The sequence below is a fragment of the Vulpes lagopus genome, chromosome 2 (genome assembly GCF_018345385.1).
Source record: "Vulpes lagopus strain Blue_001 chromosome 2, ASM1834538v1, whole genome shotgun sequence".
Lineage (NCBI taxonomy): Eukaryota > Metazoa > Chordata > Mammalia > Carnivora > Canidae > Vulpes > Vulpes lagopus.
The window spans coordinates 168,811,778-168,827,177 of record NC_054825.1 but is presented as its reverse complement, the minus strand read 5'-3'; the positions used below and the strand labels follow the sequence as shown (position 1 = coordinate 168,827,177).

Here is a 15,400-nt window from a genome sequence, read left to right as displayed (position 1 = left end):
TTTGGGGGCAATGGGGGTCAGATCTAAATCTTTCTTCAGATTCTCAAAGGAGCCATGTGTCTGAAAGGGTTAAGAGCCACTGGCCTGCCTGACTCCCCTGGTTCTATAGAGAAAGAAGCTGAACCAGACAGGGAGAACAGCTTGTCCAAGGTCCTACAACAAATCTGTGGCAGAGCAGGGCTGGACCCCAGGTCTCCCCAACTCCTGTCCTGGCCTTTGTGGTCCTGAGGAGGGTCAAAGGGAGAGGAGACCCTTACCTTCCCACCCCCATTCATCCAGCCTGGCACACTCACTCTATGGACATTCTCACCTGTGTGGGCAGCCCGGCCCGGGGCTGGGAGGTCAGAAGAGCTCCCTGGGTTTGCTGAGGTAGCTGGAAGAGATTTGGCGTCGGTAGCAGGCCTGGGGAGACAAGAGGAATGCACGGGGTGAGGGGGGAGGGAGAGTTTTGTGGAGGCATCATCAGGGAGGCCATGGGGGTGGGGCTTACCTGGCTGACTCTGCTGGGCCTGTGGCAGCAGGAACTGAGCAGGTGGCTGGAGGTGGTGACCCGGTACAAGCACCAGCTGCTGAAGCTGGAGGAGCTGCTGTATGTCCTGGCAGGGAGGAGGACGGACAGAAAGACAACCTGAGTCCTGGCCCAGCTCCTTCTGCATTGCTTGAGCCCTGAGGGGTTCCCCAGGGCGGGCAGTAAGGCATGGGGCAAGGTCTCTGAATTACGTCCAGAGCTAAGGGCGCCTAAGAGGCTTCTCCCAACCCTGGGGCTATCATAGCAACTATCTGGGCTGTCCCAGGAGGGCTCGCTCTTTATTTATCTTTCCTTTCTTGAAGAAATATTTGCCTTGTCTTAACATTCCCACAGAACAAATAGTATCGTTTAAAAATGTAAATCAGACCAAGTCTTCCCTTCTTTTAAAACCCTCAAGGCAAATGATACCAAGGCTGGAATTAGCTTTAAAATACTCTGGCACAGTAAATTTGTTCAACCACTTTGGAAAGCTCTTTGGCACTGTTATGGCTTGAATTGCATCCTCCTCTCAAAAGATATGTAGGAATCCTAACCCTTAGAACCCTAGAGTGTGGCCTTATTCGGATATAGGGTCTTTTCAGAAGATCAGGTTAAAATTAGTCATTAGGATGGGTCCTAATCCAAATAAGACCAGTGTCCATTTAGTAAGGGGGGATTTGGACACACAGACAAATGCGTACAGAGGGAAGGCACTACCTAAAGAGAAGATGGCCAACCCTGCCAACACATTGGCTTTGGACATGTAACCTCCAGAACTGTAAAATAATAAATTTCTGTTAAGAGAGTCAGCTTGTGGGACGCCTGGGTGGCTCAGCAGTTGAGCGTCTCCTTCAGCTCAGGTGTGATCCCGGAATGGAATTACGGATAGAGTCCCACATCAGGCTCCCTGCAGGGAGCCTGCTTCTCCCTCTGCCTGTGTCTCTGCCTCTCTCTGTCTGTCTCTCATGAATGAAAAAATAAAATAAATCTTAAAAAAAAAAAAAAAAGACAGCCAGTTTGTGGTTGGTTGTTACAGCAGCTCTAGAAAACATACACCTGCCTCATGACCCAGTGGTTCCACACCTGGGTATAAGCCACCATAAGTATGTGCATGTGTTCACCAAAAGACATGTACCAGAATGTTCACAGCAGAACCATTTGTAGTAGTAAAAAAAAAAAAAAAAAAAAAAAAAAAAAAAAAAAAAAAAGAACCATTTGTAGTAAGCAAAACCTAAATAAAGCCCAAATACCCATCAAGAATTGAATGGGTTAAAAATTTAAAAAAAAAAAAAAAAAAGGGGGATCCCTGGGTGGCGCAGCGGTTTGGCGCCTGCCTTTGGCCCAGGGCGCGATCCTGGAAACCTGGGATCGAATCCCACGTCGGGCTGCCGGTGCATGGAGCCTGCTTCTCCCTCTGCCTGTGTCTCTGCCTCTCTCTCTCTCTCTCTCTGTGACTATCATAAATAATAAAATAAAAATTAAAAAAAAAAAAAGAATTGAATGGGTAAGTGAATTGATTCACTAGAATGCTACAGCAATGAGAAGGGGCAGTCTACAATCAATCCATAATGACACAGAGCAAAATAAACTTCCCAAACATGATACATGGAAGAAGCTAGACACCATAGAGAACATCCTATATGGTTCCATTTGCATTTTGGGAGGTAGAGGCTAGAATGCATCCCAGGGGTTCCTGGGGGGCTGGCCATATTCAGTTCTTGATCTGGGTACTAGTTACATGGGTATGCTCAGTTTGTGAATGTCATTGATCTGTATACTTATAATTTGTGCACTTTTCAGTATTTGTTATACTTCAATGAAAAGTTTTTTTTTAAGATTTTATTTATTTATTCATAGAGAGAGAGAGAGAGAGAGAGAGGCAGAGACACAGGCAGAGGGAGAAGCAGGCATCATACAGAGAGCCTGACATGGGACTCCATCCAGGGTCTCCAGGATCACGCCCTGGGCTGCAGGCGGCCCTAAACTGCTGCGCCACTGGGGCTGCCTGAGAAGATTTTTTTTTTTTTTAAGGGAAATGAGGCAGGGAAAGAGGGAGAAGAAAAAATAATCCAGCCTTTCCACCAAAAAAGTGAAGCATATACCCAGATGAAACAGGATTGACAAAAGGTTGATATCTATTGAGCTCTGTGAATGCATGTGCAGTTCCTTATATCATACTCTCTACTTTTAGGTTTGAACATTTCCGAAAGAAAAAGCAAAACCCCCTACACACGCGTGCACACACACACACACACACACACCACAAACACTCTAAGGTTTCTCATAGCCACAATAATACAATCAAAACACCCTCACCTGCTCACTAAAGTCCTTTATACCAAAACCTTCCTTTTTTCTTTTTTTTTTTTTTAGATTTTTTTTTTTTTTTTTTTTTTTTTTATGATAGTCACACACACACAGAGAGAGAGAGAGAGAGGCAGAGACTCAGGCCGAGGGAGAAGCAGGCTCCATGCACTGGGAGCCCGATGTGGGATTTGATCCCGGGTCTCCAGGATCGCGCCCTGGGCCAAAGGCAGGCGCTAAACCACTGCGCCACCCAGGGATCCCAAAACCTTCCTGATCTCAACTCCTACCTCAGGCCTTTGCACATGCTATTCCCTCTACCAGGCAGTTCTAGTTCTTATTATCCTGCCTAGACCCTTGTCACTCAGGTCTTCATGTAAAATCCCCTCTTCAGGGGTGTCTGGGTGGCTCAGTCAGTTAAGTATCTGATGCACTCAGGTCATGATTTCAGCTCAGGTCATGATCTCAGGGTGGTAATCTCAGGGTCATGAGATTGAGCCCCACATCAGGCTCCATGTCCAGCTCCCTCTCCCTCTGCTCCTCCCTCTTGTGCTCATTCTCTCTAAAATAAATAAATAAATAAATAAATAAATCCTTAAAAAAAAATTCTCTCTCCCTCTGCCTCCCCACCCAGATACACATGCTCTCTCTCTTAAAAAAAAGAATCACTTCTTCAGAGATGCCCTCATTGACCATCTAATCTAAAGCAGCCACCACCACCCCTCCCTTTGTTATCTCCATTTCACCTCTTCTGTAAGACTTATCACCATCTCAAGGTAGGTATCTCTCTTTCTGTTTACTCTTTCACAGTGCATCTCTGTCACTGATATGTCAGCTCCACAACAGTGTGATCTTGATGGTTTTGGTCATTATTATAATCTCAGCATCTAGAATAGCATCTGGTACCCAGTAAGTGCTCCACATATATTTGTTGATTGAGCCAATACTGATGCTGCATGATTTACTTAGCAACTTTTATGTACAATCGAAAGTTATGTTACTTAGAGTAACATTCTTTTTCCTTCCAGGAAATTGAGGGCAATGATACATGCCCCTCAATTCCTCCCAATGCTATCTTTATTCCAAAGACCAATTTAATGTCCCAGGAAATGAACAAGCTGAGGAAAAACATAAGCAACCTGACACAAAGGGTTCATTTCTTTAACATATAAAGAGTGATTACAAATCAATAAGAAAAAAACCTAACAATCCAATAGTAATCTGGCCAGCATAGGTCTGGCAACTGCCCAGCAAAAGAAATACAAGCAGCTCTGAATTAAAAAACATTCAGATTCATTCACAAAAAGATAAACACAGCTATAACTGCACTGAGATACTGTTTTTACCTATCTGATCGGCAAAGATGACAGTAGTGCAGAACACCCTCTGTTGGGGCATATGGGGAAAACAGTCTTTTTTTTTTAAGATTTTTTTTTTTAAGATTTTATTTATTTATTCATAGAGACACAGAGAGAGAAAGAGAGGCAGAGACACAGGCAGAGGGAGAAGCAGGCTCCATGCCGGGAGCCCGACGTGGGACTCGATCCCAGGTCTCCAGGATCACACCCCAGGCTGCAGGTGGCACTAAACCACTGCGCCACTGGGACTGCCCTGGGGAAAACAGTCTTGCATGTCACTCACTGCTAAGAAGATAATTTGGCAATGTGTGTCAGAATTACAAAGGCATATACCCTTTGACACAGCCATTTCACTTCTAGGAATTTATCTTAGAGATACATTCACACTTGTGCAAAATGATCTCTCTGGAACGATATTCCTAGCAGTGTGGAGTGTTTTTAGCAAGAGTAGAAACAAGCTGGATGCACAGCAGTGGGGAATGGGTAAACGAATTAGGGTGGATCTTTATGATGGAATACTATACATTCACCAAAAAGAATGAGGACACTCTTTGTGTCCTGATATGGAACAATCTCTAAGATGTCCTGTTGAGTGGAGAGCTCAAGAGACAGAACAGTGGGTCTAATGTGCTGCTATTTGTGCTATTAAAAAAATATCTATCTAGGGATGCCTGGGTGGCTCAGCAGTTGAGTGTCTGCCTTCAGCTCAGGATATGATCCTGGGGTTAGGGGATCGAGTCCTGCATTGGGATCCCTGCAGGAGTCTGCTTCTCCTTCTGCTTATGTCTCTGCCTCTCTCTCTGTGTCTCTCATCAATAAATAAATAAAATCTTTAAAAGATTAAAAATAAAAAAGTATATCTAGGTATTTCCTGGGTTTGCATAGACTATACCTGGAAAACTATACCAGAAACTAGCAACACTGTAAATCCTTCCATATCTCTTGAGTTTTGAACATTTACCTAGCCTAAATAGATAAAGATTCCCACCCCCACCTACCCAACTGAACAGTCACTTCTGCCCAACATCCCTGTTTTTCCAGCTATTTGTGTTTTGACTGCAAAGGCCTCTGCTTTCTCTCTGTGTCTCAGAAAGTGGACAGAGTACCCAGATGCTCCTGACCTCTCACTTCTTCACTCTAGCTGCTAACCATCTAAGAATGCTGCTTAAGGGATTTGAAGCCCCAACACTCTATCCTTCGAAACTGTGTCCATTCTGCCTTTTCTGAGACTCCTCCACCTGATAACTCACATAGAGGTGTCCCTTCCAGATGAAGCCTGGCCACAACATGAGCAAAGCTTAGAATTCAGCCCCCCACCCTTTATAACGGACTCTTCCAAGTCCCCATACCTAATTTTGATCCCATAATTTTGTCTTCTTTTTCTCTAAAAGGACCTGCAAATTGTATAAACATCAGGCTCCACAAAACTGAACCCATCCTGCTCTACACTGCATTTCTCACAATGCAGTGCATTTGTTTATGTACAATTTTTCCTCTTGCTATACTGTAACTCTTGGGGGTAGAGGCCATGTCTTATTCTTGTATCCCTAACCCTCAACACAGTCTGGTCAGCCCTCATTAAATGCCCACTGACCTGAATCAAAGAATAAAGCCAGAAGTAAAGTCTTATTACCAATGTTCTTCTGACTAGCTTGGTAATTAAAATATCTGTTAACCACTGTCTCTCCCTAGTGTGACTCTCAGTGAAAATCCCCCTTCCTCCCCAGAAGCCTAAAAGAGAGGTGTCTGCAGATTTCTGTCTGAATCAGCAGGGAGAGGAAAAGAGTGGGGGAAGTGCATCCCAGTTTGTAGGGGGGTCTCATGGTGAGAAGTCCAAATGAAAAACCCAACCACACCCCCATTCACTGTCACTGAGACCAGAAACTTAGAGGTCAGTCCCAATACCCTCCATCCCATCCAACACATCTGCAAGCCCTAACAAAAAAGTTCTCAATATTTCTGTGCTCTGAAAACTTACTGCCCCCTTCTCAGAGTTTTAAAAAAAATGAGTAAAATAGATACAATTTCCTATGAAATCAACTATATATGAAAAAAATTATCCAACATCTTGAATTGTGATAACAATCTATGGGTTTCTTTATTAGCACATTAAATAATAAGATCAAGCAATATGTCTGATTACTACTGTAATTTCAAAGCAATGATGAGTGAAAACAATATTTTGAGGTCTCTGTGTATAGAAATATCTGTGATTCCATTTGTGACAAAGTCCCACTGATGCTACTGTGGTCTGTTGCCTATATTCATAATAGAAAGATATGTAACATTTTCAGTTAGAGGATAGTAAAAATTGAGACATATTTTTTTCCCATCCAAGTTCACGGACTCCCCTGAATTCTATCACAGACCCCTCCAGGGGGTTCCTGTTCTGAAATGTTGATCTAACCATAAAGCCTCCACTAGTTTCCATCACATTTGTAACACAATTCAGCTCCTTGCCATGGCCCTGCATGACCTGGCCTTCCTCATCAACCAGGCCAAACTCCCTAACTCGGAGCCAATCACACTGGTCTTCTTCCTGTTACTGAACCCAGAAAAGGTCCCCACTTCAGGGCCTTTGCACATGCTGTTGCCCTCCCTCTTCTTGATCTGCACATGACTGGCCCTGCCTCATCATTCAAGTCTGTATAAAAAGCCCCCTCCTGAGAGAGGCCTCCTCTTCCGCTCTGATGAGGAGTCTTCCTCTTCTCAATCTCTATTACATTATACCCTTTCTTTTCTTCATTGCAATTATCAGCTATGAGTAAGTGCCAGTTCTGTGAGGGCACAGACTTGTTTGCCTTATTTCTCACTGTATCCTCCATGCAAAAAGGTGCCGGGGCATGGTGGATGTTCACTAACTGTGTGCTGACTAACGAAATTACATAATGAGAGAAAGGAGATTCCGGTGCTATGCTGGCTCAGGACTGGGGTTAACCAGTAGGAGGCCCCATTTCTCCATAGGCTACAGGCAACGAGCAATCTGAAGCCACTTGGGGGCGTGTTAGGACCAAGTCAAGATGGTAGAGAAGTTAGAGGAAGTGGAGACACTGGGGAAGGGCCCCCGGCCAGGATATTTAGTGGATCATCTGCTCTGTCCTTAACCTGTGAGAAAAACTAGCCCAGAGGGCTTAGCACACCCCACTAAAGCTGAGAAGGGAAGAGACCATTTCTTGTTAGTTGCTGTATTCCAATCACCCCACCCCAGTGCAGGCACCCAGCAGGCGACTAGTGAATGAATTGAATGAATCAATGAATGAATTTCCGATGAATGAATGAGTAAAACCGAGGACTGATTGGTGGTGTTTCAGAGCGGAGGGGCTCCATTTTGCAGTAGCTGGGATCCTGGCCACAGTGGGGCAGAAAGACTGACACTCAGTTCACATGACACTCGGGGGAGCCGGAGTATAATTGTCCACTCTCCCATCTGGGCTTGTTTCCACCTGGGGGTGGGGGTGGGGGGTGGAAAGAAAGCCTTTAAAAGGAACTAGAGGAGGCCTGGCCCCTGCTGTGGCCGCTTGGGACCAGGTGCAGCGCCTCACTCCAGCGCACAGGACAGATTCCCCACCACCACCACCCCGCAGGCCCCCACACATGCTCTGGCAGCCACCCAGACTGGGATGGTGTCTGCGTGACACTGGCCATCCCTGATATGGCAAACTACGACTGGTTCTGGACACCCCATTCCAAGACATGGACAGTATAGAATTAAGTCCAGAGTGGGGAAGACAGGAAGGGGGTGTCTGGGGACCATGTAAACTACACTGTCATCACTTATGTTCAGAATGAGGACGGGCTTCCCGACCCTCTGAGACATGTCAGGCTGCCCGTTGGTGGGGTCGGGGGGCTAGCTGGGAAGGCAGAGGGCACCTGTCCTGGGAGCCACCTGGGAAAAACTGCACCCCCACTTGCCCAGATCTGTGCGTAGGGAGCTCCCTCACCAGGTGGGAGGGTGGTCAGAGGAGCGCCAGGGTCTCTGCCAGCTGGGAATCTTGGAGGTCTGAGCCTCGGGCCTGTTGCTTGCTTCTTGCTGTGTGACTCAGGGCAAGCCAGCCCTCTTCTGGGCCTTGGCCTCCTTAATTGTATAGGGTGATAGTGCACAGTGTCCTAGAGACGGCCAGACACCTGGCTGTCCCTCACACAGTGTGTGTGGGGAGACATGGGCATCCCTTACCGTAAATGCCTCAATATCCTTGGGGGACCCCTCAATAATTCTTACCTCGTGGGGCTGTTATAGGAATTAAATACAACAACACACATAGCATGTTGAGCCTGGTCTCTGTTCACTCAAATCCTGCATAAATGTTAGTCATGACTACTGAGTCATAGCTCTCATAGGATCTTGGTGTTCTCATCTACAAAATGGGGATAAGACTGACTCTACTGGATTGTTCTGAGGCCTGAGTAATATTAGTATCTGCAAGGAGTTTGGAAAATCACAACATATTCCCCCTGCACAAACATTTACTACCCCTGTACTCATGTCACTCCCCTCCTGTGGCCCCACACAGCCATAAGCTCTCAAGGGCAGGGGCCCCTGTTCTCAGCCTGACAACTCACAACTGCCAGTCCCCACCCAGCCTCTCCACTGAGCTTCAGCCTCAAATGTCCGCCTGTGTATTTGATGTCTCCACTTGGATGGTGAATAGACTCTTTATCCCCTGCCATGCCCACAGAGAAATGCCTGGTTCCCTACTCCTGCCCTCCCAAACGCCCTGTGCCTCCCCTGTCTTCCCCAACTCAGGAAACCAGCTCACCACCATCCCGGTTGCTAAAGTCAAAATTCTAGGAGTCATCTTGATCTATCCTATCCATATAAAATAGGACCCCAGGCCCCCACAATCACCCTCACCTCCCACCTGGATGTCTGCCAGGATTTCCCACTGGGCCTCTTGCTTACTCCAGTCCCCCACAGGCCATTCTCCACCTGGAAGTTGGAAGGATACCACTTCTCTGCTGAACAACCCCCCAACAGCTTCCCATCATAACTGGCATACATTCTAAACCCCTTGATCTGGCCTGGAAGGCCCTGCGCCACCTGGTCCTGCCTACCTCCCCCTCACCCCTTACTTATCTCCTGCTCACTTGCTGTGCTCCGGCCATACCACTTTTCTTTGTGCCCTGATGTCAAGCTGCCTTTCACCACAGGACCTTTGCACTTGCTGTTGCCATCTCCTAAAATCTTCCCTAGGCTTCTTCATCACTGACTTATTCAGGCCTCAGCTCTCAAAGGCCAGCTCCTCAGTGATACTTTTTCTGACCACCTCCTTCTATGACACCAGCCTGTTTCATTTTCTGCAGTGCACTCACTCTAAAACAGTCTTGTTTTGTTAGTTTGTTTACTTGTTTACTGTCTCCCCACTAGAACATGAGGTTCTCAAGGGCAGCCACCTATGCCTTGTTCACAGCTGTCCCCTCGGGGCCATGAATGGGCACCTGGCATATACAAGGGGCTCAATGGATGAACGAATAAATGACTTTGTTACTCTAGTCACTTCACTAGAAGTGAAGCCCTAAATTTTGGGGGGGGGGGAGGTGTGTGGGCAGAGGCAGCCTGTCTCTACATGGGCTCTTGTATGTATCCCTCTCCCCCAAAGTTGGCCCTGCCACATGGAGCCCAGAAAGTCCCAGCAATTGGGGCAGAACACCACAAAACTGAGACCTGTCCAACAGGAAGAAAAAAATGCCAGGCTAGATGAGCAACAGCAAATCCCAATCCCACCATTGTGGAGTGACTGGTACCCCTCAGCCCAGCTCCTAGACTCCAGGGCCTGTGGGTACACTGATGGACCTCCAGGTGTGGCTGACCTGGCCCCCCACTGCCCCTTCTTCAAGCAACAGGACCCACCTCTTTCTCTTGGGGACTTGCCCTCCATGATTCTTAGGTAACATGGTCCAGGGTGAACTGACACTACCTTCTCAGGGGTTGAGGACACCAACTCAACCCTGGCCAGTGGGAGGGTTTTATCTCCCTGGGCGCAGTGGCTGCCAAGTCTAAAAGGGCCCATTTTGCCTGCCTCAGAATGAAAATAAAAGACCCCTGGGGCTGGGACCCACGTTCCAGGCTGGGCCTCTTCAGGGATCTGAACCAAATATCCCCTTTTCTTCTTCAGCTACCTGGCGTGGGGTTTGGTCCAGTTGCCACCCCTCCTAACCCACTGTCTTCCACTGCTGTCCCTCCCTGCCCCCCACCCCCCAAGCCCACCGCACTCTCACTTTATCTTCCATGCCTGGAACAGCTTTCTCCACTTCGTATGGTAAACTCCTACTTGTCCCAGCTCAGGTCAGATACCACCTCCTCCAGGAAGCCTTCTCTGATTCCCTCAGACACAAGTCATCTGTCTTTTCCCCCAATCCCACCACATCCAGTAGGCTTCTCTGGGGACCCTGTAGTCACTAGGTCCTGCCAGCCTAAAAGATCTTGTCAAGCTTTATTTGCCATGGTCATATTATGAAAATAGGGATTTTTTTTCCTTCCTCTACAAATACAAAATGATGTTTTACTGGTTAATGTAAATTTTCAGTCAATGCCTACCCCTACCCCAGATATTCTGAATTACTCCCCCAGAGAGATGTCTTCCCTACCCTTGATTGAAAAACTGCAGCAAAACATCCCTCATTGATTCAGTAAACATTCATGTGGCCCCCGTGGTGGAAAGCATCGTGCCGAGCACTGGACACACAAATTATAGAAGTGTGTTATGATCACCCCCTTCTCTGTACTAGCTAGGAAAATGCAGGGAAGGCTCCTGCCAAACTGTTTAACTGACATAACTGTGGATGCTGGCATTAGAGGGACAGATGAGGGATTTTCCCTTAGTACCTTATGTAATTTTAAAGTGATAAGGTTTGGGGTGTTTTTGACTCTGTTAGTATTTTTAAAGTAAGACATTTCTTAGTGGTTCATTGGTGAGTCTTCTTTCCCTAAAAGACTGGGAGCCCTGAGGGGGCAAGGAAGGGTCTGAGTCATTTTTAAGTCTTTAGCTTCCCACCAGGGCCTGACACACACAGGAGGCCCGGAAATGTCTGTGAAATGACTACAGGGTAGAGCTGAGCGGGTATGGGAGGGAGAATCGGCGGTGGCACAGGACACAGGCTGAGAGGGGTCGTGCCCAGGGGTGAGACAGCTGTGGCTGCAGTAGGCAGTGAAAGCAGGAGGAATGTGTTACCCATTGCAGCTGGTCGGCACGGTGCCTGGAACGCTGGTGGTACGGGATAAACATTGGTCTATTGGTCTGTTACGGAGATGAGGTCACAGGGTAACAGAACTCCCAGAAAAGAAACGTGGCCCAACTTCGCGATAGCAGAAAGCAGACCTGAGCAGATGGGAACTGGGGCGGGAGGAGTGAGAGGAAGGGGTTTGGCAGGGCAGGTTGGAGGAGACCTTGAGAATCTGAGTTCCAGCAGGACAGCAGGTGGTAGAGGACCAGCCTGCTGCAGCCCTTGGCTTGCAAGGAACTTGAAAGAGGTGGTTCTAGCAGTGTATGAATGGAAGGAAGGCCTGATGCTCCCAAGGGATGATGGTCTGGTTGGTCTGAACTAGGCTGCTCTGTCCCTCCTCCCTCCCTGGAGTCTTTGTTCCTTCCACAGATACTTCCTTAGGCATATTCGGACACAGTGCTGGCAATTAGGGCCAGAAGGAAAGGAAAGGGCTGGGGGCCTCCAGAGAAGGCAGGAGACAAGAAATCAAACCGGCTGTTGAGGGGGAAATCATGGAAGACTTCCTGGAGGTGTGGACTCCCAAGCCAAGGCTTAAAGGCTGAAGAAAAGCTGTCCAGGTAAAAGGGAGGGAGCTGACTTCCAGATAGACAGAAGAATAGGAACAGGTGCAGCAATCTTGAAACCTAGGGAGGAGCCCTGGGCATTGGGGTTGCTCTATGAAGAGCTGTATGTACTGAGAGGTGACCCCTGCTATTGGGAACTCTGGTGGCCAGGGTGGGGAAAGGTGGGAAGATGGCTAAAGGTAGCAGCCTTGGATCATGTGGTTAGAGCCCAGACCTGGTTCCTAGGCTGCTCTGCCACTTGTGCTCATGGGGTAACCTTACCTAGGATGAGGATTTGTAGATTCAAGGAGATAACCATTAGTACAGTGCCTGGTACAAAGGCAGCACCTGCCAGACTCTGGTTACAATTACCGTGGCGAGCCAAGCACCACAAGGCTAAGTTTGGAAGAGCCATCACACTGCCTTTGGCTCAGGTTGTGCTCTCAAGGTCCTGGGATCAAATCCTGCATCTGGCTCCCCACAGGGAGCCTGTTTCTCCCTCTGCCTGTGTCTCTGCCTCTCTCTGTGTGTCTCTCATGAATAAGTAAATAAAATCTTAAAAAAAAGAGAAGATTTTGGAAGAGCCATTACAGAGCAGCGGGTACAGATTGCTCTGTGTGTCTCTGCAGAACCAGGCCCAAAGGCAGGAATCTCTAAGGAGGCAGACACCAGCTCAGGGTTAAGGACAGTCTCAGTCTCAGTGGAAGTGCTGGTCAGTAGTAGAATGGGCCCATCCGAAGCTGAACTCTGTCAAGGGACAACCTTGTGGGCACTGGGCATCTTCTCTGGGTAGACAGCATCTGACCCTGAGGTTCCATGGAAGGCAGCGGATAGAGAGAAAAAACAGCAATCCAAAGAGCAGTCATTGTGGGAAGCACAAGACTAAGGGAAGACTTTCACTGTCCTGGAACAAAGACTCCCACAGAGTCAAATGCTTAGGGAACTCCAGGAAGATAGCACAAATGGGTGACAGGGACAAGTGTGGACCGAGTGGAGACAGCAGACCCATCAGGAGGGGAGCTCCTACTCGGTTCTGCCAGCTATCCTTACAGGAAATTTGTTGGCCACTATCAGGGTTGAATTGGATCTCCCAAAAAGATCTGTTGGAAGTCCTAACCCCTGGTGACTGTAAATTCATGACCATATTTGGAAACATGGTCTTTGCAGATGTAGTCAAGTTAGATGAGGTCATTAGGATGGGCCCTATTCCAATGACTGGTGTCCTTATAAAAAGAAGAGGAAATATTATCATGGGGACAGACAGGCACAGAGAGAAGATGGCCACATGACCATGGAGGCAGATTGGAGTGATCCAGTTACAAGAATGCCAAGGATTTCTGGCACTTCCAGAAGCTAGAAGAAACAAGAGATTCTCCCTAGAGCCACCCATTTTGTGGGGCTCTTTCATGGCAGCCCTGGGAAATGGATACAGCCACTAACTCATGATTCAGTGTATGCCAGAAGTTTCCAGAATGGCCAGAGTGGAGGCAGCGTTCCCTGACCCAGAGGCCACAGGCCCCTTTTCTGAAAGAGCATCTCTCACTAGGTATGCCAGGGCACATGTTATAGGTCACTAGCTCAGAGTCTCAGCCTTTCCTTTTGCACCCACATGGGCACTATTCCATGGAGGTGACTCCTCGTTTCCTCAGCTGTAAACTGAGGATAATGTGCCAACCTCCCAGGTGGCTGGGAACCCTCAGCGAGATACACAGAAAGCACCAGGCTCTCCACCACACAGAGGATGTCCTCCATCTGAGCCTCACTTTACCTCACTGAGACGGGTGACAGCATCCCCCAAGGCTTCCAAGGGTTGCTGGGAGCTGCCTGGCACATGAGCAGTGGTCAGAAACGTCCACTCAGACCAGTCAGCCCCTGCACACTGGGCTTCTGTGGGCCCTCCACTGGAGGGCATGTGCCCCCCAGGGCTGCCCTTACCTGTGCTGTGAGCTGGATGGGCTGGGACAGGGTGAGCTGTGGGGTCCCAGGGGGTTGGCTGGCAGGTTGTGGTGGTGGCAGGTCGCCTCCCCCAGAGGAGGCTGGGGGCTGCGAGGTCGAGGAGGAGGCAGAGGAGGAAGAGGAGGAGGAAGAGGAGGAGGAGGTGGAGGAGGCGGCGGCGGCGGCTGCGGCGGCACTGGATTGCTGCACGGCGGCGGCCAGGAGCTGGGCCTGCGCTTGCTGCAGGAGGAGCTGCTGCTGTGCTGGCATCAGCGCCGTGAGCTGTGGGGGGTGCAGGGTGGCAGGGCCAGAGGAGGGACAGAGGGAGGAGCAGAGAAGGCAGACAGGGGTTAGTGCCCGAGCCAAGCAGGTTAGATGGCAAGTCTTCCAGGAGGACTGAGGAGGGCAGGAGGCAGGTGTGAGAGAGTAGCTGAGGCCCTGGTGGGACACCCCCTGGTCCTGTAACAGATGGGAGGTGGCTGGTCTATGCCCACATCCCCATCCTTGCCCAAGTACTTACCCCGGCTAGCTGGCTGCCCGTCAACATGAGTTGGGCCTGGGGCAGATGCGGCTGAGCCGGCTGGGGGGGCGGGGGTGCTGCCGGGGTTGAGTCGCCACTGGGGTCTTCAGCCTTGATCTGGGGGGGAGAGAGGCAGGGTCCGGGACCCCAGAATGTTAAGTGGAGGCCAGAGAGAATGCCCACCTGTGAACCAAAGAGAGGATATGTGTGGCAACAGCAGCCTTGGGCTGGAATAGGAGGAGCGCACTGGGGTACAGAGGCAAGACCCTGCACTGACTGGCCAGGATCTTAGGCCACTCCTCTAGCCTCAGGTTCCTCATCAATCAGTAGGGCTGGGATCCCTGGGTGGCGCAGCGGTTTAGTGCCTGCCTTTGGCCCAGGGCACGATCCTGGAGACCCAGGATCGAATCCCACGTCGGGCTCCCGGTGCATGGAGCCTGCTTCTCCCTCTGCCTATGTCTCTGCCTCTCTCTCTCTCTCTCTCTGACTATCATAAATAAATAAATAAATAAAATTAAAAAAAAAAATCAGTAGGGCTAACACACCCCCTGCACCCAAACTCCTTACAGGAGAGGGGCACCTTTGAAGAGCAGTTTCCCCCTCTGGGAGGTGTGCCAGTTTCCTCATCTGTAAAATGGGAAATGTGCCAGCAGGGGGCTCGTGACATCAAATAATAGAATTCTAGGTCCCCATTGGTCATCTGCTTCAGCCGGAGGTGCATCTCTCATTAATGGAGTAAGGCTTCACTGGAAGAAAGGGCCTTAGGTTATTAATATATATATATATATATACTGCCTTGGAACATGGATTTGGAATTCAAATGAGTATAGAAACAGACAGTACAAAGGGTGATATGGGCAGAAGAGGAAGGCTAAGCTTGCCCATCTCCTCCTCTGTTCCCACCAATCACCCATTACAAAATCTAAAGCAAGGGACACCTGGATGGCTCAGTGATTGAGCGTCTGCCTCTGGCTCAGGTTGTGATCCCAGGGTCCTGGGAGCCAGTCCTGCA

General features: G+C 48.9%; 1 protein-coding gene across 4 annotated transcripts in view; it reads right to left on the bottom strand.

Annotated features, from left to right (window-relative positions):
• POU2F2 (POU class 2 homeobox 2) overlaps positions 1 to 15,400 on the bottom strand; it is a 34,787-nt gene that overhangs the window by 9,165 nt on the left and 10,222 nt on the right. For all 4 annotated transcript variants that reach the window (XM_041735673.1, XM_041735684.1, XM_041735694.1 and 1 more), the window contains exons 5-7: positions 14,389 to 14,505; positions 491 to 596; positions 311 to 402 (exon numbers count right to left, since the gene is read on the bottom strand). In XM_041735673.1, the coding sequence (XP_041591607.1) occupies positions 311 to 402; positions 491 to 596; positions 14,389 to 14,505 (315 nt within the window). The remainder of the gene's footprint in view (positions 1 to 310; positions 403 to 490; positions 597 to 14,388; positions 14,506 to 15,400) is intronic.